The 26,974-nt window shown below is 41.6% G+C and overlaps 1 protein-coding gene across 1 annotated transcript in view; it reads left to right on the top strand.

Moving 5' to 3' along the window:
* The window catches only part of col12a1a (collagen, type XII, alpha 1a), a 267,414-nt gene that overhangs the window by 43,823 nt on the left and 196,617 nt on the right, over positions 1-26,974 (top strand). Inside the window, exons 11-13 of the mRNA XM_072580290.1 lie at positions 1,405-1,677; positions 9,048-9,320; positions 26,241-26,510. Coding sequence (XP_072436391.1) covers positions 1,405-1,677; positions 9,048-9,320; positions 26,241-26,510 — 816 coding nt within the window. The remainder of the gene's footprint in view (positions 1-1,404; positions 1,678-9,047; positions 9,321-26,240; positions 26,511-26,974) is intronic.

The raw sequence follows: 26,974 nt of genomic DNA on the forward strand, positions 1-26,974 counted from the left end.
TGGCAGGTTGTGGGTTGGAAGGTGCTGCCTTAGATGTCTTGACAAGTGACTGCAGTGTATCTTCTGTATCTACACACTGTGGCCACTGTGCATCAATCTTGAAGGGAGTGATTATTTTAGGTAATGGATGGGTTGCTGATTGGGCAAGGATGGAGTCTTGAGTGCTGTTGGAAATGCACTCATTCAGGCAAGGGGAGAGTATTCCGTCACACTCCTGACTTGAATCATGTGGATGGTGAACAGACACTAGGGAGTCAGCAGGTGTGTTACTTGCTGCAGATCTCTCAACCTCTGATTTGCTCTGGTCACCGCGCAGCTTGGGTAGTAATTGGTTCAGGCAACTTTTTTGTGGGTGGTCACCCCTCATATTTGATTGCAGCATTCAGCTAAAGTAACAAATAAATGTCTCACAACTGTGTTAATAGGCAAGTTATTAATATCACATAATGTTAATTCATGGCAGGAACACCTTGTTGGTGACTATTCAGTGTGACTCACTTCTTATCCTAGAAGAGATGACGATGACATTTGGAACGAGTGAATGCTCCCATTAACAACAAATCCCTACAGTGTGGAAACAGGCCATTTGGCCCGTCAAGTCCACACCGTCCTTTAGAAGAGCATCCCACCCAGAACCACCCCATCCCTGCATTTCCCATGGCTAATTCACCCAGCCGTAACATCCCTGGACACAGTGAGCAATTTAGCATCCCCAGTCCACCTAACTTGCACATCTTTGGGCTGTGGGAGGGAACCCACGCAGACATGGTGAGAACGTGCAAACTTCACACAGACAGTCGTCTAAGGCTAGAATCAAACCCAGGTCCATGGTGCTGTGAGGCAGCAGTGCTAACCACTGAGCCATTGTCAGGCTTTTCTTTGAACAATCAACTTTTGATTTTCCTTTTGCCTTATTGATAAATGTTGGTGCTCAGGTTAAACAGCTTTGATCCAGCAACGTGAAATGACCAGAAGAAGGAATAGAAGTACACTATTTGGCCTATCAAGTCTCCTCTGCCATTCAGTGAGATCATGTCTGATCTGACTATCCTCATATCCACTTTCCTGCCTTGTCCCCATATGCCTCAATTCCCTTACTGATGAAAAGTTTTGAAAAATGTGTTGCTGGAAAAGCGCAGCAGGTCAGGCAGCATCCAAGAAGCAGGAGAATCGAGGTTTCGGGCATAAGCCCTTCTTCAGGAATCAAAAGTTTGTCTATTACAGCCTTGAATATGGTAATGGTGTTCAAGTGAATGTGAAAGTGTCGATTTATGGAATCAGAGATAACTTATCATTGAAAGCCTTCTCTATGATGGGCACAAATAGACATTGAAACATTAAAAATAAGGTCTGATCATTCCAACAGAACCAGTAAATAATTGGTATCTCTTTCTCTGATTGTAGCCTTCACGGCAGCCACAGATTTGAGGACCTCTGAGGTAACATCTCGTAGTTTCCGAGTGAGTTGGACCGGAGCTGGCCCAGATGTCCTGTCCTACCTGTTGAAGTATAAAGTAGCGGTAGGAGGTGATTTCACTTCCATCCGGGTGCCTGCAGACCAGACGACCAGAGTCCTGACTGACCTCTTGCCTGAAACGACCTACCTGGTCAATGTGATTGCAGAATATACTGAAGGCAGCAGCCTTCCTCTAGAAGGAGAGGAGACTACTCTTGAAGGTATTGTATGGCTGTTGTTTTCAGGAATGGAGTGGTAATTATCTAGAGAATAAGAGTTTACATGCCATCATGAGCAGTTTGAGAATTCAGTCTGAATGTAAAATTCAAGCAACACTAAAAATGACTGTGCTTGTTTTAATACCTATTTGGAGATAGTGAGGACTGCAGATGCTGGAGAAGTCAGAGTTGATAAAGTGTAGCTCTGGAAAAAGCACAGCACATCAGGCAGCATCCGAGGAGCAAGTGAGTCAATGTTTCAGGCATAACCCTTCATCAATTTTCTCTTTGCTTTGCTTTTATCTGAATTGTATCAACATTAATAATAGGCCAGTTATTACTTCTTGATTTTTTTTTTGCCTTTCTCAAATCATTTTTTGCTATTCAGTTTCCTTATGTCTGGAAGTCTGTGATACACTCTTAATAATATGATTACCCCTCTGTAATCTTCAGTTCAAACCATACAGTGTGAGTGTAAGGTTTTATGCAAGTGTGTGGACATCACTGAGGGTGCCTTCAAGCAGGACTGTCATGCTGTTCCTCACTCAAGTAGCCTTTTGCCAACCTTTCAATGGTAACTGCCCCATTTTGAATGATGCTGATGCTTTGAGGGTAGTTTGCATTCCTTGAAGATGTTCATACATGAAACCACAGCCTGCCCACGCAGCTACTGCCACAAAAGTGAAACGTATTTGATTCAGTGGTTGCCAGATTATTTCATGACTTCCCATCCCATCGCACATCAGCATCCATTCAGAAATTCTCTGAGTGTTTGGTGCTGCCCATGCCCATTCTCCCCTTCCTCTTCATCTGCAACAGTGCCTTTTGGACATCACACCCTGCCCTTTGCAACTGCAGCGTTTCATTTCCTTCCTCCCTTCAAAATAAGGTTTCCAAGAATTCTTCTTTGTACTTTTAGATTCCTCTGCTAGCTTTATCTACAAACTATATTAAATGTCTTTCTATCTCTGAGCAGTTTTAATTTAAGCAATTTAACTGTAGTTACTGTACTCTGCATTAGTTAGCATTTCACAAATCCCCTCGAATTCACAATTTTCTTCTCTTATCCCTTGAGGAGAGTAATTGCTGAAAAGATTGGTTCTAGGCTATTGAAACTTTGCTGCTGCTCCTGTGAAGATTTTCAGGAAAAAGCTCATAAGATTCGTCTGCGATTTTATAATCCTTCCTTTATCCCATGTGTATTTCTATACACAAACTTACAAAGCATACAAATCCCAAATGTAATCACACATGAATATGAACAGATGCCAATGTGGGCACACACCAACAATGAATGCATAAACATGCATGCACACAAAGACATGAGTGTACATATACCAACATATTCACTTCAACATACATGAACACTAGCATGTGCACACATTAGCATACACACAAGCAAGCCAACATGTCCATAGATATCACAAATGCCCAATGTAAATATCCTAACAGGCAATCCTGCCAATGCATGGGTGCAAATAATATTTTCCAGCTGGGTAGAGTCACTAATAATTAAATGTAGGAAGACAAATTGCTTCTCCTTGTTGCTTAGCTGAGATTCTGGTACCAGTTCACGTGCTCAAAAATATCTCCTGAGATCAAGTAATCGAACCCAGTGATGTCTCCAACTCAGTACTTCAAATCTACATTACACATCAGACCATCTGCTAACTTAACCCTAACACCAAAATGCTCATTGTTACTCTTTACCTTGTTGCTTTACATAACTGCTAATTTTCATACCAGTTTAAACCAGACCTTGATGCTGATAAAGAAAACTCAGATGAACTGTGAGATGTGAAATCTCCAAGGGCTCACTGCAATCATCCCCTGGCAGGCAACACCAAACAAAGTTGACTCATTTAATCTCAATAATGCCACATTCTCTGTTTCTTGCTTTGTAAATGGTCTTGGGGTGGTGAAGGGAAGGGAAGAATGGTTGTCATTGCTGCCAGCAAAGTAAAAGCATCAAGTGCCTCTTAGATTAAACTGAAAGAAACAACAGAGCCAGTCAACTGTGAAGTTTAATTGGAGGAAGCATTATAAACCACCACTTTGAATCAACATCGCAGTGACTTGAGAAAAGGCCATATCTGTTTGATTAAAAAGTGGTGCAGATCTTGGATGGAAAGCCAACTTTGCAATCTTTCCTCATAACCTGCATCTCCCAAATAAAATCAAACTAAACAAAATGAAATTGCTTTAAGAGGGTTTTCACAAAAGGTGGAGCGATATAGATTCTGCCACTGGACTGTGTCCTCTGCTGAATCTGGATACACTCAAATCCTTTCAATGTACTTGCATCCTCTTCACTCTTATTCCCAAGGTTAACATAAACCCTAAGGAATTAGTGGATGTCTTGCAGACCTTAAGTTTGTATGATCTGTCACTCAATATGATCATGGGTGATCTGTATCTACCAGAGATTTCTGTAAACCCAATGATTCTACAACTTAACCCCAATACTTGCCTTAGGTTTTCTATAAGTACACAGTGTGAGAGTGTAGGTAATGAGGAATCTGGACTGGGAGTGAGATTGAAACCAATCCCAATAAAAGTCTGTAGTTTTGCATGAAAAAAATGTGCAACTTTTAGCCTTTCACTAGAGAAAATCCAACCACAAAAGTTGTTGGATTTTTGTTTAAACCTACCTGGCTCCAAATAACTTCCTTAAGGGAAGGGAACTTGCTGCTCTGATGCATTCTGACTTCTCTGTAAATCTCATTCCCCTCTGAAATGAGCAGAGGAAATCACTCAGGTCAGTTTTATGCCACTATAGAGAGATAGGGCAATGCATCTTGTGAGGCCCACTTTTCAATATCACGTTCGTCGATAAAATGTTTTGTGTGATACAACTGAGGTTTGCAGAATTCTGTAAGATTTCTTAGCCTTGCTTGTACCAAGAGATTCTACATTCCTTGCTTAGTTCAAGTAAAAACAAGATTAGATTCCCTACAGTGTGGAAACAGGCCCTTTGGCCCAACCAGTCCACACCGACCCCCCAAACAGTAACCCACCCAGCTCCATTTCCGTCTGACTAGTGCATCTAACACTATGGGCAGTTTAGTATGGACGATTCACCTGACCTGCACATCTTCGGACTGTGGGAGGAAACCGGAGCACCTGGAAAAAACCCGCACAGACACAGGGAGAATGTGCAAACTCCACACAGACAGTCACCTGAGGCTGAAATTGAACCTGGGACCCTGGTGCTATGAGGCAGCAGGGCTAACCACTGAGCCACTGTGGCAACATGATTACTGAGCATGATTACTGTATGAACAGTGTTCATTCATAACTAGTGATATTTATACAACCTGTCAAATTAACCTCAAATACACACAGGACATCATGGCTACATTAATTTATTGTGCTCCCAGAGTGTAGCTGTTACTTTTAGGTGCAAATTTGTGAAAGTTGTTATTTTAAAACAGGTGTAAACTGGCAGACTAAACTGTTTCAAATGTTTCTGGTACCATTTAAAGTCTTTCACGGTAAAAGGTCATCAATTGAGTGTGTATTATTTCTTGACACAACCGACCAGGGAAGATCTTGAGTTTGGGTGATCATGTTGAATGGATGATGTTTTAATAACCTCTTGGGTTTGTCTACCTAATCTCATCCACCAAAGCTAACCTCCTTTAAAGAATCACAGAAATGTTATAGCACAGAAGGAGACCATTCTGCCCATCATATTTACACTGGCTCTCCAAATCAGAGTTTCACTTAATACCACTTTCTTGCCTTCTGCTATGACAGGATTCCTTGACTCCATTTGAATATTTTTGAGAGATGTTGGTTCAGAGTTTATTTTATGCATGTTTCACAGTTGTCTTTCTCTTAAAGTGTAGTTATTTATTATCCAGTCAATCTTTGGAAATCAATAAATTGCTGCAATTTATTTTGATGACCATCATCATTCCAAGTCCCTTGAAAATATAACTTAGTCTCTTTGCTTGGAGCATTCTGATCCTTATTACCTGGATATAATAACATATCCAGCAGAGCCTAAAATAGACCCAACAGTAATTTTCTCCAAACTAGTTAACATTTGCTCTCTGGCAGTGCACAAGGTGCCAGAATTGGTGAAAGTTCTTGAAGGGTAATTAGGCTGCAGAAGGTTACAGAAGTTAGGGTGGATGATCGGTTTTAAATGTAAGATTAATAAGTTTAACTAAAGGCATTAGAACAAGGAGAGATATTGTCAGATATTGAATATTGGGGTTATGGTGAACAGGACTTGATGCAGGACAGCATTAGGGCAGTAGAGTTTGGAGAGAAGCTGTCCAGGAGAGCCTTTTCTAAGCAGTAAGTTGGGGTGTGATCACAGAACTTGTCCACTTCGTCACAAGAGTGTGGGTAGAAGAATGAGGATTATGAGCAATTTCAGACTATTGTTTGAAGAGAAACATTTTCTGTATCTTTGCTGCAGTTGGATATTGTTGACCAGAATCCAATTGTAGTGATTACTTCACCTTTGCAAAAAGGTCAAGATTCCATTAATTATTGAACCTTCTCCTTGTGAAGCCTTTCTATCAGCCATGTGGGTGTACTGCACCATAGAATCATACAATCCCGACAGTATGGAAGCAGTCCATTCGGCCCATCAAACCCACATTGACACTCTGCAGACCATCTCACTAAGATCTGGCCCCCTAGCCTATCCCTGTAACCCTGCATTTCCCATTGCTAATCCATCCACCCGACACATCTTTGGACTATGGGAGGAGACTGGAGCACCCAGAGGAAACCCACACAGACACAGGGAGAATTGGCAAAGTTCACATAGGCAGTTGCACACCAGATGGACTGCAACTCACCACTACCTTCTTAAGGGCAGTTAGGAATGGGTAACAAATTTTAGCTTTGCAAGTGATGTTGACATCCCATGATCTATTAAAAGAAAATGAATATCATTTACAGCAATTGTGGGGGACCTCCATGACAATATTCATAATCCTGTCTTTCTTCTTTCCTGTGAATGTACACTCTAATGTCCTATGTAATTTCCACCATCACTTGGAAAAGCTGCGGGGTTTATAATATTATAATCTGCACTTGCTTTGTTAGAAGCACATAAGTACATGCCAAATGAAATACCAAAATGTTTATCATTTTTTAGATTTATTTATCTTATCCCATAAAATATAAAACCTGTGCTACTGCAAACCTGTTCACTTAGCTATCATATCCCTTGAGGGATATGATATCCTCTTATACCCTGGGTGCCTTTTGAATTACATTTAATATTAAATTAAAAATCTTGTTTTTAGCATTATTGAAAATCGTTATTCTTTCTATAGAGGCATAGTGGCTTTAATTTTGTATAAGTATGTGAAACTCCCATGTAAACAAGTATTTATCGTGTTAATAATCAATGCCAACAAGTCATTCACTTTATTTGTGTACAAGAGAAACACAGTTAATTCTGTTTGTAAAAAAAATTGTCAAAGCACTTATTGCAACTGGCTTAGACGCAAGTAACATTATCTTGGCTCCACTTGTTGGTGTCATGGGGGTCTACAAACATATTTTGGCAAAACAATCACTTGAATATCGTACATAAATCATGTAGCAGTCAGCTAGAAGACTTCTAATTTACCCTTGTACTAGAGCATAGCAGCTGATGTGCTGACTGTAGTTTATAACTCTGACCTTGAGATGCTCTCAGATCACATGGGGAATCAGGCATCATGTTGCTCACACATTTTGCTAAATTCATTGCATTCACTTGTGGCTTACATAATGGTATTGTATAATATCTCTGAGCACCCTAGCCCTCACATGATTGCTTGTTTTAGGCTGGGTACATTTATGCAGAAATATCTTGGGTTCAAACAGATAATTAATATCCAAAAAAATAATCAGATAAGGATTGAACAGGAAGAAATTGCAGATCTATGGTGAAAGAGAAATGGCGACAGGACTAATTGGAGAATATTGTTAAAAGACCCAGCACACACACAATGGGCCAGTTGGCCTTGATCTGTGCCGTGGAGTTCCAGAGTTAATTTTTTTAAGGGTTTGCTGCATTTTATTAAGGCTAGCTGACTAATGTATTGGTAATTCAGCTGAAAGGTAGAACATCGTTCATACCCAAGCTATGATTGCTGATTCAGGATGTAACACTTGCAACAGTCAAACTTCCCAAAATTAAACCTAGAGACCAGACTATATAGAGGATCCCATTCTTAAACCTAGTTTTGAAGGACTTAATCCTTGGGGAGTTGGGGGGGGGGGGGTGTGGGGAGGAGGGGGGAGATGAACAGACTGTCTGGGCTTTATTGTAAAAATGTAAGACTTGTCAGCTAGGTCATAGAAGCAATACATGATTCTTCAGACATATGATCTGAGTTTTGTTATTTATTGCTAAAGGTATATTGTAAAAAAAAGTAGGGAAGTGATGCTGCAACTGTATAAGGCATTAGTGACTGGTGTATTGCATGCAATTTTGGTCCCTTTATTTGTGGAGTGATGTAGTTGCACTGGAGGCAGTTCAGAGGAGGTTGACTCAAATGATTCCAGAGATGAGAGGTTTAGTTATGAAGAGCGATTGAGTAGTTTAGGCTGATACTGGGTTTTAGACAGATAAGAGAAGACTTGATTGAGGTAGATAAGATGCTAAAGGGAATTGACAAAGTAGACATACAGAAGATGTTTCCTCATGTGGCGCAATCTAGAATGAGAGGTCATTGTTTTAGGAAAATGAGTGGCAGATTAAAAACAGAGATGTAGAGAAACAACTTCCCTCAAAGGGTTGTAGATCTGTGGATCTACATACTCCAGGGCATGATAGATGCTGGAACACTGAATAAATTTAAGGAGGAGATAGATTTTTAATTAGGAATCGGTTGAAGGGTTATGGGGAGCTGGCAGAAAAGTGGAGCTGAGGCTGAGATAAGATCAGCCATGATTGTATTAAATGGCAGAGAGGGCTGAAGGTACTGAATTACATACTCCGGCTCCTGTTCTTTTGGTTTAAAATGTTCTTAAAAAAAACAAATAAATAAATTAAGAATGGAACTAGTTTATTGTTTGTTGAACGTGCAGAACACATGTGATGGAGTTCCATGTTTGAGGGTTTTAATTGAGATATAAACATGTGAAATTCAAACTAATTGATAGCTGACTGAAATCTGGAATATCATTGCCTTTTTATTAATGTATCCCCATAATATTCTGGGCTGTCTGATGCATCCTGGTTCACAAACATAAGCGACATGTTTTGTGAAATGGTGCGTGAATTATTCGGATTTTTTTTGCCTCAGATCTAGCTCCTTAACCAGCAGACCACTGATACCCCTCTCTGTGGAGCCCATGTGATATTTTCCTTGCTATTAACAATGCTGTTTTTTTTCTGTGTTTAACCACAGAGGTTGGGTCACCGAGTAACTTGGAGGTATTGGATGAAACCACAGACAGTTTCAAGGTCAGGTGGACAGCTGCTCCCGGGAATGTTCAGCGATACAGAGTGGAGTACAGACCAGTTTTGGGAGGCGAGAGCAAGGAAGTGACTGTTGGAGGTCTGGAGACATGGACAACCCTCCAGAACCTGCTCCCAGACACCAAGTATTCAGTGACAATTATACCTGAATACCAAACTCTTGTTGGTCAACCGCTAGTTGGAGAAGGCACCACTAAAGAAGGTACATTTCACACAAAATTATTGAATTATTAAATGAGAAAATTTAATAACCTCACCAGAATAAATTTTTAACAAGTTACACAGTGGAGTCAGGCCACACTGGGGGATCCAGTTGGTTCAGTTGGCTGGAAGGCAAGAACGTTCTTTTGAATAATGCTGAGCGCAGCTGTTTGATCTCCATTCCAGTTTAACTAGACTTGGGACCTGCCAACATGCCCAGCCCCTGAGAATGGGAGGGAGTGACTAGCCACCCCTGACGAAAGTAACAGCCCAGGATGGATCACCAGCCCCAGACTTGCCTTCAGGCAGAGCACAAATAACATCAATGCAACAATCGTTGAGCCAGTTAAATCCTAAACATCACAGCCCAACGGTCGTGCCCTGCTGTTGATAGAAAATCGTGTAGCAATAAAATAACAACACTGGCCATATGCTGCTGGGTCTACATCTTGACCCAAAGAGTGGCGTCTCATGGGATCCTCAGGCAAAATTAATAATTACATATCATTTCCCAGCAATTAACTGATGGGTATATCCATGGTGAGGGTCGGCTAGAGTGACAACAATAGTGCAGTTCAGTTCCCACACCAGTTGAAGGTGCATGAAGGTCCTGCCTTCTCAACCTTGCTCCTGGTCTGAGATGTGGTGACCCATTACCTACTACTATCATGCAATAGAGTTAAATTCCTCCACCACAGTTATTAATTGCTCTTGAAAGGGACACAAATAAAGGACAAATGATTCTTTAAGACCACATGCGACTGTACCATTATATACTGCACCCAATTCAGTTAACCCCTTGATGTAAGATTCTGAAAAACCTTGCTCTATCCTTTACTCCTCCAAAGGTAGATGCGTTGGAAATATGGAATCACATGCAGCGTTAGACCATTTTGATAGATCGTAGTTCTTAGTATGAAGTTTCCCTCATCTAACTTTATAGGGAAGGTGATCAGGAAGCCAGGAGCAAAGTCTCTGTCAGACTATGATGAAACTGGTGTCAGTACAAGAAGAGAAACTGGAACTAAATTGGATCATCCCTTTTATAAACATCGCAGTAACAAACAAAAACAAATGAAGAAATACTTGAATTATTTCAAGATGGTACCACACTCCTAGATGTTGCATGCTATCCAAATGTCATTATGATTATTTGTGTGTTACGATTACTGCATCATAACCATCCCCAGGTATTTTTGATTATGCTTAACATATGTGCAGGCAAGTGATGTTTATTGTCAATAGAAGGGAGATGAGTGGAAATTATGTGGTGTTATGATTACTGAAGTCTGGTCATTTTCAACATTGTGAAACTTTTAGCAATTTTATCTGCCAAACATTCCAACTTATTATAGTTTTGGGTTATTGGAGATGTGGGGATGGGGAGCTCACAGTGGAAATCTCACAAAGAATACTGTAAAACACAGAATGGTGGGGCAGGGGTTGTAGACTAGAGCCCAACATAGTGCGAGGAGCAGGGACAAAAAAAATTCTCTTGATGGAGCAGAAACGTCAACATTTCTTACAGCTATCGATTCTTGCAACTTAGGGGAGGGGAGGGAATTCCGTGATAGGGTTATGGTTCAATCCTGGAGGCAACAGAACATGTAGGAACAGGCAATTTCAGGGCCTTGATAAAATGAATTTCTGGTTGAAAAGTAAAATAAAAATAGTATGCATTTTTATAAATTTCTTGTAAGCAGATATTAATTATCCAGCCCAAACCTAGGCAGGTGAAAATCTTCATCTGCTCTATTTTATCTCTCATTATGATGCCAATGCATCATGAAAGTGACTGTCAGCAAGTTTCTTCTCCTGCGTTTTGACACATGTTAAGGAAAAGTGAGGTGCAAAAGACACCGAGGGAAGATTTGCAATTGTGCTGCTTCTTTGTACCAGCTGCAGTCCAGTTAGTAGCAAAGATGTTTCAAGATTCTGGCTTTAAGTCTCATCCCAGGTCCTAAGCACAAGATTCCAGGCTAACACATCACTGCTAACACTGAGGGTGTGCTGGACTCCCTGAAATGCTTAGACCATGGCTAAACTCTCAGCTCACAGTCGAAAAATACTTTGGCACTCTTTTGAAGAAGAGCAAGAGGGAGTTAACCATGATGCTCTGGGTACTTGTTTTATTCATTCATGGAATGCGGGTGGCACTGACTAGGTCAGCATTTATTGCCCAGAGGGCAGTTAAGAGTCAACCACATTGCTGTAGGTCTGGAGTCACATGTAGGCCAGCCTTGGTAAGGATTCATGTTCATCATTAGATTCTTAATTCTAGATTTTTGTTTAATTCAAATACCACCATCTGCCATGGCTGGATTCAAACTGAGGTCCCCAGAACATGACCTGGGCCTCATGAATCCAGCAGTAATACCACTAGACCATCCACTTGCTGTGCATGTTTCCTGCATAACGCCAATGACTACACTTCAAAAATTAGTTCTTGACTCTCAAGCACTTTCAGATAGATAGTACTGCTGGAAGAAATGGGACATAAATGCAAATCTCGCCTTTTCCTTATTTATTCCAAATCCTTAGGACATCCCAAAGCACTCCACTGCTGATGAAATCCATTCGTACTCAGTGCTGTCATGAACGTCGTGACCAGGAATTTTTTAACTCATTCATGCAATGTGGGTGTTGCTGGTTGGCCAGCATTTATTACTGTCGTTAGTTGCTCTTGAGAAAGTGGTGATGAGTGTGCAGCAAGCTCTCAGAAAGAGCAAGGCAATTTATATTTCCAAAATTACATTTTATTGCATAAAATTTGGAGGAATACATTCCAAAATGTTGCAAGTTTCAGAAGGTGCACCAAAATTCAACTCATCTCCGTACAGCAAGTTCTACCCTTATCATAGAATCATAGAGTTTTACATCCCCTAAAATCTACACTAAATCTACAGTAGTCCCACTTCCCAGCACTAGGCTCATAGGGACTTCAACTAGGAGAAAGTGAGGACTGCAGATGTTGGAGACCAGAGTTGAAAAGTGTGCTGCACTTTTCCAGCACCAAACTTTTCATCTCATAGGGGCTTCAATACAATTATAATGGCCTTAATATTTACAATATCCATTCCATGTCAAGCATATACAGCCTGTAGCAAAACATTTTCGTAGTATAAATTAACTTTTCTCCCTCCACCATGTTCCATTCCTGTTCACCTCAATGCACAGACCTCATCTTGAACATCAGAGATCGATGACTCAGTGGTTAGCACTGCTGCCACACAGTGTCAGGGACCCTGGTTTGATTCCACTCTCTGTATGGATTTTGCACATTCTCCCCGTGTCTGCATGGTTTTCTCCGGGTGCTCCTGTTTCCTCCCACAGTCCAAAGATGTGCAGATTAGGTAGATTGGCCATGCTAAATTACCCATAGTGTCCAGGGATGTGCAGGCTGGATTGATTCGACATGGAAGTACAGAGTTACAGGGGTGAGTCTGGGTGCAATGCTCTTTGGAGGGTCAATTTGGGCTTGATGGGCTGAATGGCCTGCTTCCATACTATAGGGACTCTATGAGACTCTTTCACTAAGGAACAAGTTGGGTGCTCTCAGATGGAGTTTGATCCCATGTTTCCCTCTTTTATTCAAATCGTGAAGCAGCCTGATTCCAAGGAACAGGAAAATACATGTTGCTGTCTTTAAATAAAACTCAGCTGAGCATTTTCTCATATTGCAAGGTAATAGGATACTTCACAAAGTGGCAGATGTTGCATATTTCCTTTGAAGTTTATAAAGTTACATGACATTCACACTCACCCTTTTGGGAAGATTCCTCTGCAGGACCTTCTGAGAGTTCTGGGCGGGTCCCCATTAAATTGCAAAGTGGGTGTATGTTTCTATGTGTTACTGGGCTGAGCATTGATGTCTCTGTACGTGCAAGCATGTACAAATCAAAAAAACACAAATTGCGCTCAGTGTGCGAGGATTATTAACCACATTACCACAGGATAATGCTTGCGACAAAAGGAAAGGATCTTAAAATGTTGGCTGATTCAGTGAAGTTAATCAGTTGAGCCCAACTGCTTCAGTCATGTTAGAATGGTTAGAATGTTGCAGTGGCTTGGGGTTCTTGTCTCTGATTGTTATCCAGTTAATGTTAGACCATAAGATCAGAAGAAATGGGAACAGGATTAGGCTATTCAGCCCATCGAGCCTACTCCGCCATTCCATAGGATCATGGCTGATCCAACATTCCTGACATCCACCTTCCTGCTCTTTTCCCACAGCCCTTGGTTCCCTGATTAATTATGAGTTGATACCATCAGCAGTTTGGTAACTTGACTTCAGTTTCAAAATATCTGGAAGCAAAGAACCGGCGCCAGTAAAAGAGGACATGACACTGTCCAGTGGTCATAAAAATCCATCTGGTTCCATGTACTTCAAAGAAAGAAGGTTTCCATCATTTTGTGGTCTGGTTTATATAAGCGTCATAGAGATGTACAGCGTGGAAACAGACCTTCAGTTCAAATTGGCCATGCCGACCAGATATCCTAAATTAATCTAGTCATATTTGCCAGCACTTGACCCATAACCCTCTGACCCCTTCCTAGTCATATGCCCATCCAAATGCCTTTTAAATGTTGTAATTGTACCAGCTTCCTGCACTTCCTCTGGCAGCTCATTCCATACACACACCACCCCTGCATGAAAAATTTGCCCCTTAGGTCTTTTTAATATTTTTCACCTTTCATCTTAAAGCCATGTCCTCGAGTTTTGGGCTTCCTTACTGTGGGGGAAAGACCTTGACTATTCACCCTGTGCGTACCTCTCATGATTATAAACTTTTATAAGGTCAGCCCTCAGCCTCCAACACTTATGACCCCAGATTAACAGAAATAGGTGTGGATCTTAACTACCCTCTGAAGTGAATTCCGCTCAGTTACATCAAACCAGTAACTGGAGATGAACGTTAAGAGGCAGCAGAAGCATGGCTCGGAAACGAACAGAGATTAGAAAGTAAACAGCTTGCTGAAACTGAATATCTGGTCTTGAACTTGATGAATGGAAACTTGAGTGAGGTCATTGAAAGAAGGTATCTAGAAGGAAACCTCAGTTAACTCAACACCATCAGCAGAGAACAGGAGATCAAGGCAGGTAAGCTTGAAAATCGGAGGAAGAATTCAGTTATAAAAGAATTTGATTGAACGAGATCATTTCACAGAGTGAAGGAAGGAAATGGAGTGGGGGGCAGGGACGGACTGTGCATCAATGTCTTGACCCTGGAACATTAAAAGCACTCCCTACATTGTTTGAAGATTAAAATTGCATCAAAAAGAATGGATTCTGCAAGGGCTTGTTTTTTGTTTTGGCAGTGCACTGCCAAATGAGGAGATCAGGATCGAGAAGCATCTTTCTCATTGTAGCTGGCAAACGCTGAGCAATGGAGCTTTAGCCAGCTCCAGCGTGCAGCCTCCCGGGACTTCGCTAAGTCTTTACAAAATTGTGGAAAGATCACGGAATAACAAGGGCCAGCATGGAAAATTGAATGGTTTTTACATTCTTCCTTCTTGACTAATAGTCAATGATATCACAACCCATTTAACAGCCTAGTTACAAGCACTTGACAAATCTTGGATAAGTTGAATGTAAAGATTGATGCGGTTTCTTTGCAGACTATCATATACACTCATTAGCTGAGTGACTGAATGTTTTTGGCTCTGAGTTGTGCACGAGGCTGATTTTTATTTTTGCTGTCGCAATCGCAACTTGATGCGGTCATGCAGTGGTCATGTTACTGAACTAGATCCTTGAAGCCTGGGTTAATAATCCAGGGATTGTGACTTCAAATCTCTACTATGGTGCTTTGAGAATGTGAATTCAGTTTGTGTAAATGACATAGCAGTCTGGCATCAGAACAGATTGACAAAGGGCCTGACTAATGCCATTACCTGGTCCGGGCATTGTTTCACACCATGCTATTAATTCTTCAGTATTTTCCAAAGTGGTTAAAAAGCTGGGAAACTTCAGACTGAAAATAAATGCTAGTTTCAATGCCCAAAAATAACTAAACTGTCTCACTTGATCTGGAAGTGCAGTGAGAATGTAAATACTCCCAATATGGTGTATTCCAATACGATGGATGGAGCTTTGTCAAGTACTGGTTCTGAATTAGAGACAATTCCCCAACATTACTGACAATGCTACTGGTAGGGGTGTGTGATGGTGGTGGAATTGGTGGGTGGTAAAGGCAAGTGACAATCAGGTACTACAACAAAGCAAAGCCTAGTGGAAAATTTATTCCTAGGTCCACTAGTACAGTTGGTCATGTTGGCCATGAAAGGAATAGCAGAGACTGGAAACTAATTGGGAAGTACGGGATGACAACACTCATACAAAATTTCAAGTGGGGTGAGGGGTTAGGAAAACTAATTTCCCTAAGGATGGAGAAGATGTTGTAAAATACTCAGATAGTTGATTTTGAAGTTCGTTGGTAGCTTCAAATTAGCTGGCTTGATATCAGGTGGTACAGGTTTTCATGTTACAATACTGCAGTGGTTTTTCATGGCAGCTTCAGGAAAGAAGATTGTATTCCCTAAGGCAGCAAATAGGAAGTGGTTTTAAAGAGGGAATAATCAGACTTGAACTCTAATTGTAATAGTTCTGATGGGCCGAAAAATCTTTTCCTTTCCTTGAGTTTTCTCTCTGTATTTATAGCCTTGGTAGAAGCTTGGTTCAAGTCTAATGGTTGGCCTGGTAAGAGATACAAGGAGTGAGAGAAAAGCAGTGCAAATTTAAAAATATTATACATTAATTGTCTTAATAGAAGTGAAGAGCTCAGTTAGTGTGTGCAGTGATTCTGAAGTGGAGAAATACATTTATTTATCTTATGATGTAGGAGAACAGAAGATTGCCATATTCTTATGGGTCATCATTGGCATTATCAGTAACTCACTAATTGTGGTTCTGTTCGCCGAGCTGGGAATTTGTCTTGCAAACGTTTCATCCCCTGTCTAGGTGACATCCTCAGTGCTTGGGAGCCTCCTGTGAAGCACTTCTGTGCTGTTTCCTCCGGCATTTGTAGTGGCCTGTCTCTGCCGCTTCCGGTTGTCAGTTCGAGCTGTCCACTGTAGTGGCTGGTATATTGGGTCCAGGTCGATGTGTTTGTTGATAGTCACCTAGACAGGGGACGAAACGTTTGCAAGACAAATTCCCAGCTCGGTGAACAGAACCACAACAACGAGCACCCGAGCTACAAATCTTCTCCCAAACTTTGAGTAACTCACTAAGCTTCCTTTGACAGCAGTTTCTAAGCCACAAACGCTAAACCCAGGTTTAAAGTGTCAGCCCACAAGGACAGACTGAATAAACTTGGCTTGTATTCCCTTAACTTTCATTGATTAAAGGGTGATCTACCCCTGATCACTCAAGATCCCAGCTCCTTGGCATAGAAAGGTTTAGGGGAAGATTTAGCAGAGGCGTTCAGATTTAGAAATGTTGTTAGGAGAAATGGTTTCCACTTGAAGGAGGGTTGCAAGCAGAATTCACAGATTAAGTATCAAAAACAATAGAGAGAGGAGGAGGAGGATTTGTTTTTTTACACTGAGAGTTGTTATGATCTGGAATGCACTGCCTGACTCAGAAACAAGTGTGCTTCCAATTGAGTCATAGTCGGCATCGTTTCACTGTAACAAGTGACTATTACTGTTTCCTTCAAATAACACAGTCACTTTTTGGCAACATAAGTTCTGACACTGGCTGAAGATAAGGGAAGCAAGATTACATGTGGTCCCTGAGATATATTGACCCCACGAATGGTCGCTTCTCTCCATTATGGCAGGACAGTCCTAGCTTTGCAATCCAGTGGAAGCTGGAGAGAAACACTGATCAAAAATAAGATAACAACAAGATTTAAATCTTTCCGCAAACTGGGCAAACAAATTTGTTATCTTTGTGCGTTTGCCACTTTTCCATTGGGTATATAAATCTTCTGAAGTTAAAACAATAAATATCTTTTGGCCTTGTCAGAATGGTATGTAGTTTGCAGTTACTGTGTGCTCTCATGGCCAGGATTTGTCAGTTGAAAGCATGCAGCTTAAGTGGAACCCAGTAAGCTTTGCAGCAGAGCTCATCAAAACTCTGGAAAGTGCTTTCTGGAGTCTTAATGAGATCAGCAGACCGAATATTTCACCGTAAATACTCAAATTCTGTGAAAGTGCCGACTAATCTTCCTCGCAGATGGAACTGCTCAAACACACTTCTTATAGCTAGGTCAGAACACAAAATGTAAAGCAGTGGGTTAACGCACCTCTGAGGATTCGCCTATCGGCGGGGACCCTGTCTTGATTTTGGATTGTGTCGTGTTTGATGTTTTGTCTCCTCTGCATCAGTCTTTGTTTTTTGCACCGCTCCGATCTCATTTTCTCCCCCTGCACTAATTAACATTCCCATCTCTCCACTGGATAGCTGTGCAACTAACGATTTCCACTCTGAGTCTTATCAAAGATGAACAAAGACCTTGAAGATGCTTTATTGAGTTTTGCGGACACTTTTCTCCGACATGAACACTAAGGTCAATGCAATAAATTTCCATGACTCTAAGTTGAGTAATTACAGTTATATCCCCTCCAAATCTCCAAATTTCCAAGGAATAAAAAGCCAATTTTGGCTTCAATAATATATCAATACAGTCCTGGTACCAGTCCAGTCAATTTCCTTTGTATCCACTCCAAAGCTTCAACACCCTTCCAAAAGCATGGTGCCCAGAGTTGGACACAACGCTCCAATTGAGACTTAATCATTGTTTCATTAAATGTTTTCTGCAACAATAGTCTATGCAAACAGAATTTATTTGGTGAAGTGTTTTTGAATTTTTGTCTTCAACAGTCCATTCGGTTTAAACGCATGTAAAATATAGCTGTAGCTTCTAGCTTGATAACTAAGACAAAACAGGTTTATATCAGTCTTAAAATAAAAGAGGAAAGATACTTATATGACAAAGGACTTTTTTTGTCAAATAATTCAAAATTGGCATCAAAGTCCATTCACAGAAAAAGTCGCAGAGTATTAGTTAAAAAAAAAACTGCCTCTCTCATTTACTTTTGAAATTGTCTTCCTTTTATTAACTCAGGCTTAGGACGTATACTGACAAAAATGGGTTTTAAAATTAAGATGGATTATGCATTATAAAAAGAAGCAAGGCACCAACGTCAACCAGAGTTAGAGGCACCTTAGTAATATTTCATAGTTGAGCTTACACAGTGAGACTAAAGATGTGCAGATTAGGTGGATTGGCCATGCAAAATTCCCTCATAATGTCCACGGATGTGCAGGTTAGGTGGATTGGCCATGGAACATGTGGGGTTTGGGGGCTTATGAGGATGGCATGAAGGGCTGGGTTTGGTTGACATTCTATTTAGAAGGGTTAGGGCAGGTGTGATGGGCCAAATGGCCTTTTTCTGCTCTGTTGGGATTCTCGGATTCTTGTCAGGGATTTGCAGTTAGCCTATGGTACTGTGGGACATCAATCAGGCACTCAATGCTTAAATGTATATCGGTTGCCATCTGGATGTTATATTAAATTGGCTTCTGCATCTGGAATCCACTAAAACATCTGCACAGATACTTCATATATATTCACAGTTTGGCACTTGCAAGCTGTAAAGATACTCATGAGGTGTAGAGAGATGAATGCATTTGAACTGCTGAGTTGAGTCCAGGAGAATTGCGGAATGTGTCACAAAAAATTAGCAGAAATAAGATTATATTGCTTTGGTTGAACCTGGGGACCATTTCTAGGTGATATAAGATCACAACAAGGAGCAGACACTGAAAGGACTGCATTGGACTGTGTCAAGACATCCAGCTGAATATATCTGTGGAAGGAGCTATAAGTTTTATTACTCAGGACAGACATCTTTCCTACATAGTGCTTTCATGCTTTTCTTGTTTTGGTGTTGAATGCACAGGGATTGATTGAGTTGCAGATAATTTTGAGGGAAAAATGGATATGTCTTTGAAACAGAGAAATGTAACAAGGCTATGGGGAGAGAACGTGGCTCTGAGATTGGCTTTGGATTAATAAAGTGAAGAAGTACTCAGACTGGCCTTCTTGGATACTGTAATATTTGGTGGTTCAATGGGTCATTTCCCATTTCCATCCATTGGCAGTTCTGCATGAAGAAAGTTCTTTGACCATCTTGACTAAGCAGGGACGCTGGTACAGCAATAAAACCACTGTGTTAGTAATTCAAAGGACCAGGCCATTACTGTGGGGGTCAATGATTCAAAATCTTACCACGGCAGCTGTTGGAAATGAAATTCAGTTCATCAAAGTGTGAACTTGAAAGCAAGCCTCAGTAATAGTGAGTTTAACATTGATTCTTGTAAAAACCTACCTGGATTTATGAATGTCCCTCAAGGAAGGAAAACAACATTTTTGCACAGCCTGGCTCTCATATGGAGTCCGGGACCCACAGCAATGTGGTTGACCCTTAACCAAGCAAGACATTCAGTTCAAGGGTGACAAATGTTGTCCTTTGTTGTGTGTACTGTGGAAGAAAAATTAATATTTCATAGTGCACAGCCTGGAAGATGGTCTGGACTGTAAATATAACCTTAATGGTTATTGTTACACTCAGCTGAGCCAGATGACATGCACATGCACACAATCAGAGCACATTGGTATCTACACATGGAGCAGCTAGATCTTGACTTTTAGTCTAATTCTAATAATGGGCAAAGGAAATCTTCAGCTTGGTTTACATTTTTCCATAGAACATAGAACATAGAACATAGAACATTACAGCGCAATACAGGCCCTTTGGCCCTCGATGTTGTGTCGCCCTGTCATACTAATCTGAAGCCCATCCCACCTACACTATTCCATCTACGTCCATATGCCTGTCCAATGACAACTTAAATGCACTTAAACTTGGCGAATCTACTACCATTGCAGGCAAAGCATTCCATACCCTTACTACTCTCTGAGTAAAGAAACTATCACTTACATCTGTCTTATACCTATCTCCCCTCACTTTAAAGTTGTGTCCTCTCGTGTTTGCCATCCCCATACTTGGAAAAAGGCTCTCCCTGTCCACCTATCTAACCCTCTGATTATCTTGTATGTCTCTACTAAGTCACCTCTCAACCTTCTTATCTCTAACGAGAACAGCCTCAAGGCCCTCAGCCTTTCCTCGTAAGACATTCCTTCCATACCAGGCAACATCCTATAAATCTCCTCTGCACCCTTTCCAAAGCTTCCACATCCTTCTTATAATGCGGCAACCAGAACTGTACACAATACTCCAAGTGTGGCCGTACCAGAGCTTTGTACAGCTGCGCATAACCTCCTGGTTCCAGAACTCAATCCCTCTATTAATAAAGGCCAAAACACTGTAAGCCTTCTTAACAACCCTGTCAATCTGGGTTGCAACTTTCGGGGGTCTGTGTACATGGACACCGAGATCTCTCTGCTCATCTGCACTCCCAAGGATCCTACCATTAGCCCAGTACTTTGCATTCCGATTACTCTGTCCAAAGTGTATCACCTCACACTTGTCCACATTAAACTCCATTTGCCACCCCTCAGCCCAGCTCTGCATCCTATCTATGTCTCTCTGCAACCTACTACATCCTTTGTCACTATCCACAACTCCACCGACCTTAGTGTCGTCCGCAAATTTTCTAACCCATCCTTCTAAGCCCTCATCCAGGTCATTTATTAAAATGACAAATGGCAGTGGACCCAACACCGACCCTTGCAGTATGCCGCTAGTAACTGGACACCCAGATGAACATGTTCCATCAACTATAACCCTCCGTTTTCTTTCAGCAAGCCAATTACTGATCCAAACTGCTATGTCTCCCACAATCCCATTCCTCCGCATTTTGTATAATAGCCTACTGTGGGGAATCTTATCGAACGCCTTGCTGAAATTCATATACACCACATCAACCTGTTTACTCTCATCTACCTGTTTGGTCACTTTGTCAAAAAACTCAATAAGATTCGTTAGGCACAACCTACCCTTCACAAAACCGTGCTGACTGTCCCTGATCAGGTTATTCTTTTTTTAGATGGTTATAAATCCTATCTCTTATAACCTTTTCCAACACTTTACCAACAACTGAAGTGAGACTCACTAGTCTGTAATTACCAGGGTTGTCTCTACTACCCTTTTTGAACAAGGGAACCACATTTGTTATCCTCCAGTCCTCAGGCACTATTCCTTGTAAACAATGATGACTTGAAGATCAATGCCAAAGGCTCGGCAATCTCTTCCCTTGCTTCCCAGAGGATCCTAGGATAGATCCCATTCGGCCCAGTGGACTTGTCTATTTTCACACTCTGCAGTATTTCTAATACCTCTTCCTTGTGAACCTCAATCTCTTCTAGTCTAGATGCAAGTACCTCTGTATCTTCCTCACCATTTTCATTTTCTATAGTGAACACTGTCGAAAAATATTTATTTAGTGCTTCCCCTATCTCCTCTGACTCCACTCACAACTTCCCACTATTATCCTTGATTGGCCCTAATTTAACTCTCGTCATTTTTTTATTCCTGACATATCTATGGAAAGCCTTGGGGTTAATCTTGATCCTATCCACCAACAACTTCTCATGTCTCCTCCAGGCTCTTCTGAGCTTTCTTTTTGGGTCTTTCCTGACTTCCTTGTAACCCTCAAGCGCCCTAACTGAGTTTTCACATTTTGTCCTAACATAAGCCTCCTTCTTCTTCTTGACCAGGGATTCCACTTCCTTAGTAAACCACGGCTCATGCGTTCTATATTTTCCTCCCTGCCTGACAGATACATACTTACCTCGGACACACAGGAGCTTTTCCTTGAATAAGCTCCACATTTTTAATGTGCTCATCCCCTGCAGTTTCCTTCCCCATAGCTCATGCTTAGTAAAAGGAGGATGATAACACAACATTTTTTTCACAAAACTGCGCAAAGTCCAAAGTTGCACCTAGCAAGAACTTATCTTATGGTGAACAGGTTTGAAAAGCAGCAGGGTGAATGATTTAGTGGGATTGAAGGATAATTACAAATGGATGGGCAAAATTGGAAGGCAGTTGGCCCCTAAGCTGTTCCGAATGTTGAAATCACATGGCCAAGCAAGGCAGTCAGTCAGGAATGAGTAATATGGCATTTAAAATGGCAATGGCATGTTTTACTGCAGCTTGGCGTTAGCAGGGAGAAGGACTGCAGAAACTCTCCTCAGAGATTAAACAAGCTGGGTAGAATCCACGCTAAAACGTCTGTATATGGAAGCAGTAGAACTATTGGACCACAAAGCCCTTTTTCGTTCCATATTTCTCTTTGCTGTTTTACGCACACAGATGCAGTCATGATCCAACTCCTACCTTCAGGGAGAAAATGCTTTACATCTCACGCAATTAAAAAAACACATAAGTCCTCCGAGTCCAAGCAATCACATTGTCAAAATAGAACTAAATGAGCAGAGGTACTTTACATGAGCAAGATCATTTCAACTTTGCCCTTTCAGGCAATGAGTATATTCTAAATCATAACAACTTGTGAAGTATAATGCTCTCATCCTCCCTGATTCTTCTGTAAACTACATCAATCTGTGTCCACTCATTATTTACCCTCTAGCAAGGAGAAGTGGTTTCTCTGTCCACATCAAATCAAATCCTCACATTGTCCTGAACAATTTGTTGATTTTGAAAATTGTTGAGGTCAGTATATACAATATATCTTTATCTGCATTCTTGGGATGTGGACATTTCAGGAAATGTCTGTATTTATTGGTCACTGACAATTGGCCTTGCCAAGGTGGTGGTTGAATGCCTTCTTGGACAACTGCAGCCCATCGGGAATGATGGTCTAATGGTATTATCACTGAACTGTTAATCCAGAGCTCCAGATAATGTTCTGGGGACCCAGATTGGAATCCCGCCACGGCAGATGCTGGAATTTGAATTCTATAAAAGTAAAGCCAAATGAAATCACTATGACCATGAAACAGTGCTGATTGTCAAGAAAACCCATCTACTTCACCAATGTCCTTTGGAAAAGGAGATCTGCTATCCTTACCTGGTCTGCCCTACATGTGACTTCAGGCCCACAGCAATGTGGTTGAGTCAATACCATTAATGTTGGCTTATGCAGTGATGCCCACATCCTGATATTGCTCCCACAGCAATGTTAGATAGGAGTATTCCAGGGGTTTTGACCCAGGGAACTGAACAATCTCACAAACGTGGCTGAAGGAGACATGTTTGGCACACTAGCCTTCATTGCTCAGTCCTCTGAGTATAGGAGTTGGGAAGTCAGACTGAGGTTGTACAGGACACTGGTGAGGCCTCTTCTGGAATACAGAGTCCAGTTCTGGTTGCCCAGTCATAGGAAGGAGATTATTAATCTGGAGAGGGTTCAGAAGAGAGTTACCAGGATGTTGCCAGGTATGGAAGGTTTGAATTGTAAAGAAAGTCTGGAAAGACTTGTAAAGAGAGGCTGGGATTTTCTTTTAACTGGAGCCTGGAGGTTGAGAGGCAACCTGAGAGAAAGTTATTAAGTAATGAGAGGTATAGACAAGGCTAATGGTCGTTGTCTTTTCCCTAGGATGGGAGATTTCAAGCCCAGAGGGCACATTTTTAAGGTGAGAGGAGAGAGATTTGAAAAAGACTTGAGAGGCAAATTTTTTTGCAGAGGGTGGTTCACGTGTGGATGAACATCCTGAGGAAGTGGTGGATGCAGGTTTGGTCACAACATTTAAAAGACATTTGGATAAGTATGTGAACAATAAAGATTTGGAGGGATATATACTTAGAGCAGGCAGGTGGGACTAGTTTAGTCTGGAATTCTGTTCAACATAAACAGGTTAGACCGTCTGTTTCCATGTTGTATGACTCTCTGACTCTATGATAAATATTGTTTCTAGACAAGTGGATTAGTTTATTATCATAAGGCCAAAGGTCAACGTGTCAGATCTGATTGCTGGTCTTCTGTTGTTGCTTCACTGGCGTGTTGCTCAGAACAAACAGAGGGAAGGGAATTGGAAAATCTGACAGTTCAAAAATACAGACCAGAAAGTCAGGAGGTATGAGCAATTCAGATGCAGAAGAGAAGGAGTTTGCAGAGTTGAATGGGTATGAAAATGAATTCAGGACTCCTGCTTCATTCATAGGAAGTGGATATTGTTGGTATTAGTTGTCCATTACTAACCATCCTTGAGAAGGTGATGTGCGCATATATTGAACCACTCAAGTCCATATGGTTTAGGGTATACCCACAATACTATTAGGGAGGAAGTCCCAGGACTTTGATTCAGTGATGCAGGAACTGCAATATGTTTTTAATTCAAGATAGTAATTGGCTTGGAGGGAATCTTCTTAGTGATGTTTTTATGGGTCAATTGTTCTTGTCCTTCTATAAAACCATAAGAAATAGGAACAGGAGTAAGTTGATTGGCTCCTTGAGCCTGCTCCAGCCTTCAATAGGATTAGGCTGATCCAACATTCCTAATGTCCACTTTCCTGCCCTTGCCCCTTAACCCTTAATTTCCTGACTGATCAGAATCTACCTTTCTCAGCCTTAAATATCCACAAGGACTCTGCCCCTGCAACCCTGTTGTGTCAAGGACTCTCAACCCACTGAGACAAGGAATTCTTCCTCACCTCAGTCTTAAATTGGTGTCCTTTCATCTCAGACAAAGCCATCTGGTCCTGGACTTTCCCAGAGAAACCTTCTCTCAGCCTTTACCCTGTCAAGCTTCTTAAGAAGACTCAATGTTTCAATGAGAATTGGTAGATCGACGTTTCAGGCATAAGTCCTTAATCAGGAATGAGGCTGGGAGTCTTGGGGGTGGAGAGATAAATGGGTGGGGGTGGTGCTGGGGGGAAGGTAGCTGAGAGTGCAATAGGTGGATGAGGTGGGGGTAAAGGTGATAGGTGAGAGAGGATGGTGGAGCGGATAGATGGGAAGGAAGATGGACCCAGTGGGACAGGTCATGATGGTGATGCTGAGCTGGAAGGTTGGAACTGGGAAAAGATGGGGGGACGGGAAATGAGGAAACTGGTGAAATCCACATTGATGCCATGGGGTTGGAGGGTCCCGATGCAGAAGATGAGGTGTTCTTCCTCCAGGTGCGAGTGGTGAGGGAGTGGCAATAGAGGAGGCTCAGACTTGCTTGTCCTCGGCAGAGTGGGAGAGGGAGTTAAAGTGTTCAGCCACGGGGTGGTGGGGTTGGTTGGTGTGTGTGTCCCAGAGATGTTCTTTGAAGCGCTCTGCGAGAAGGCATCCAGTCTCCCCAATGTAGAGGAGACCGCATCGGGAGCAACAGATACAATAAATGACGTGTGGAAGTGCAAGTGAAATGTTGATGGATGTGGAAGGCTCCTTTGGGGCCTTGGATGGAGGTGAGGGATGTGGTGTCAGGGGAAGGAATTGCAAAACTTTTGCCCACCTATCCTCTCCACCTTCCCCTCCGACCTATCACCTTCACCCCCACCTCCATTCACCTCTTGGGACAATGATGACCTTATTTATGTGACTAGTCGAGTTGGGTTTCTGGTTAATGTGGGCTGATCCAGTTAAGTTCTGGTCAAGCATTTAGATTGGTGAGATAGTGGGGATTTGGGAATACTCTCACCTGTTCAGGTGTTAAAGTGAAGACGGATGATGGAAGTATCAAGGTGATATGATGCAGTAAGCCTGGTTTCCAAGGAGTGACACCCTCAGTTAGCTGGTTATAGACAATCATTAATGAAATGATGTTGGTGACAGAGAGCTCAATTTGAGCAGCATGTCATATGGAAAGCAAAATCAGATAGCCATAAAACAAATGGGAAGAAAATACAAGTGCTTACAAATCACGTGTATTTGAATTAATCTGATAAAGTATTAATCAGTGAAAGCATTGATAAAGCTGGATTATGAAACGTAATGACTCAAGTGCAAAGATGATAGAACTGATTCTGACCTTGCATTGATCTGGTTGTTTATTAGCACGTGGCTCAGCACGTAACCTTGTGACTGAAAACGTTACACCAACCACAATCGACGTTTCGTGGACTTCAGCTCCAGGCAACGTGTACAACTATCGTGTCACCTGGAAATCTCTCTTTGATGATGATAGTGGAGAAAAGTGGGTCCCTGGATACAGCACCACAACAACACTGGAGAATCTACGGCCAGAGACCAAGTACCAGATCAGGATTTATGCTTCATATGGCAGTGGGGAAGGAGATCCACTTGAAGGAACAGAAACCACTGATGGTACAGTAAATCATGCCAGTATGACAAGCCTTACCTTTTATACTGTAATGATCATGTTTTGAATGGCTCTCATGCAGACCTGTCACCATATTTTTAAATAAAGCAAAGAACTGCAGATCTGAAACAGAATCAGAAACTGTTAGAGAAACTCAACAGGTCTGACAGCGTCTGTGGGAAGAGTGAGAGACAGAGTTCATATTTTGAGTTCAGTGACTCTTCTTAAGAACATATTTTTAAAGTTAGGATGCCTCATCCTATTGTCCAATAAACCTCTCACTATGAGAATATAATGTGAGAAATAATCCCTTTCTCTTTTAAATTCATCCATTTCCTCTCTACTACTGAAAAGTTGACTTCTGTCCTGTTTGATGGACACTACCTCTCCTCCAATAATCTGCATCTGTGGCAACCTTCAGGCCCTAGTCTGGTGGCTTTGCAGACACAGGTGATACTATAGCCAGGTC

The sequence above is a fragment of the Chiloscyllium punctatum genome, chromosome 11, assembly GCF_047496795.1.
Source record: "Chiloscyllium punctatum isolate Juve2018m chromosome 11, sChiPun1.3, whole genome shotgun sequence".
In the NCBI taxonomy this organism is placed as follows: domain Eukaryota; kingdom Metazoa; phylum Chordata; class Chondrichthyes; order Orectolobiformes; family Hemiscylliidae; genus Chiloscyllium; species Chiloscyllium punctatum.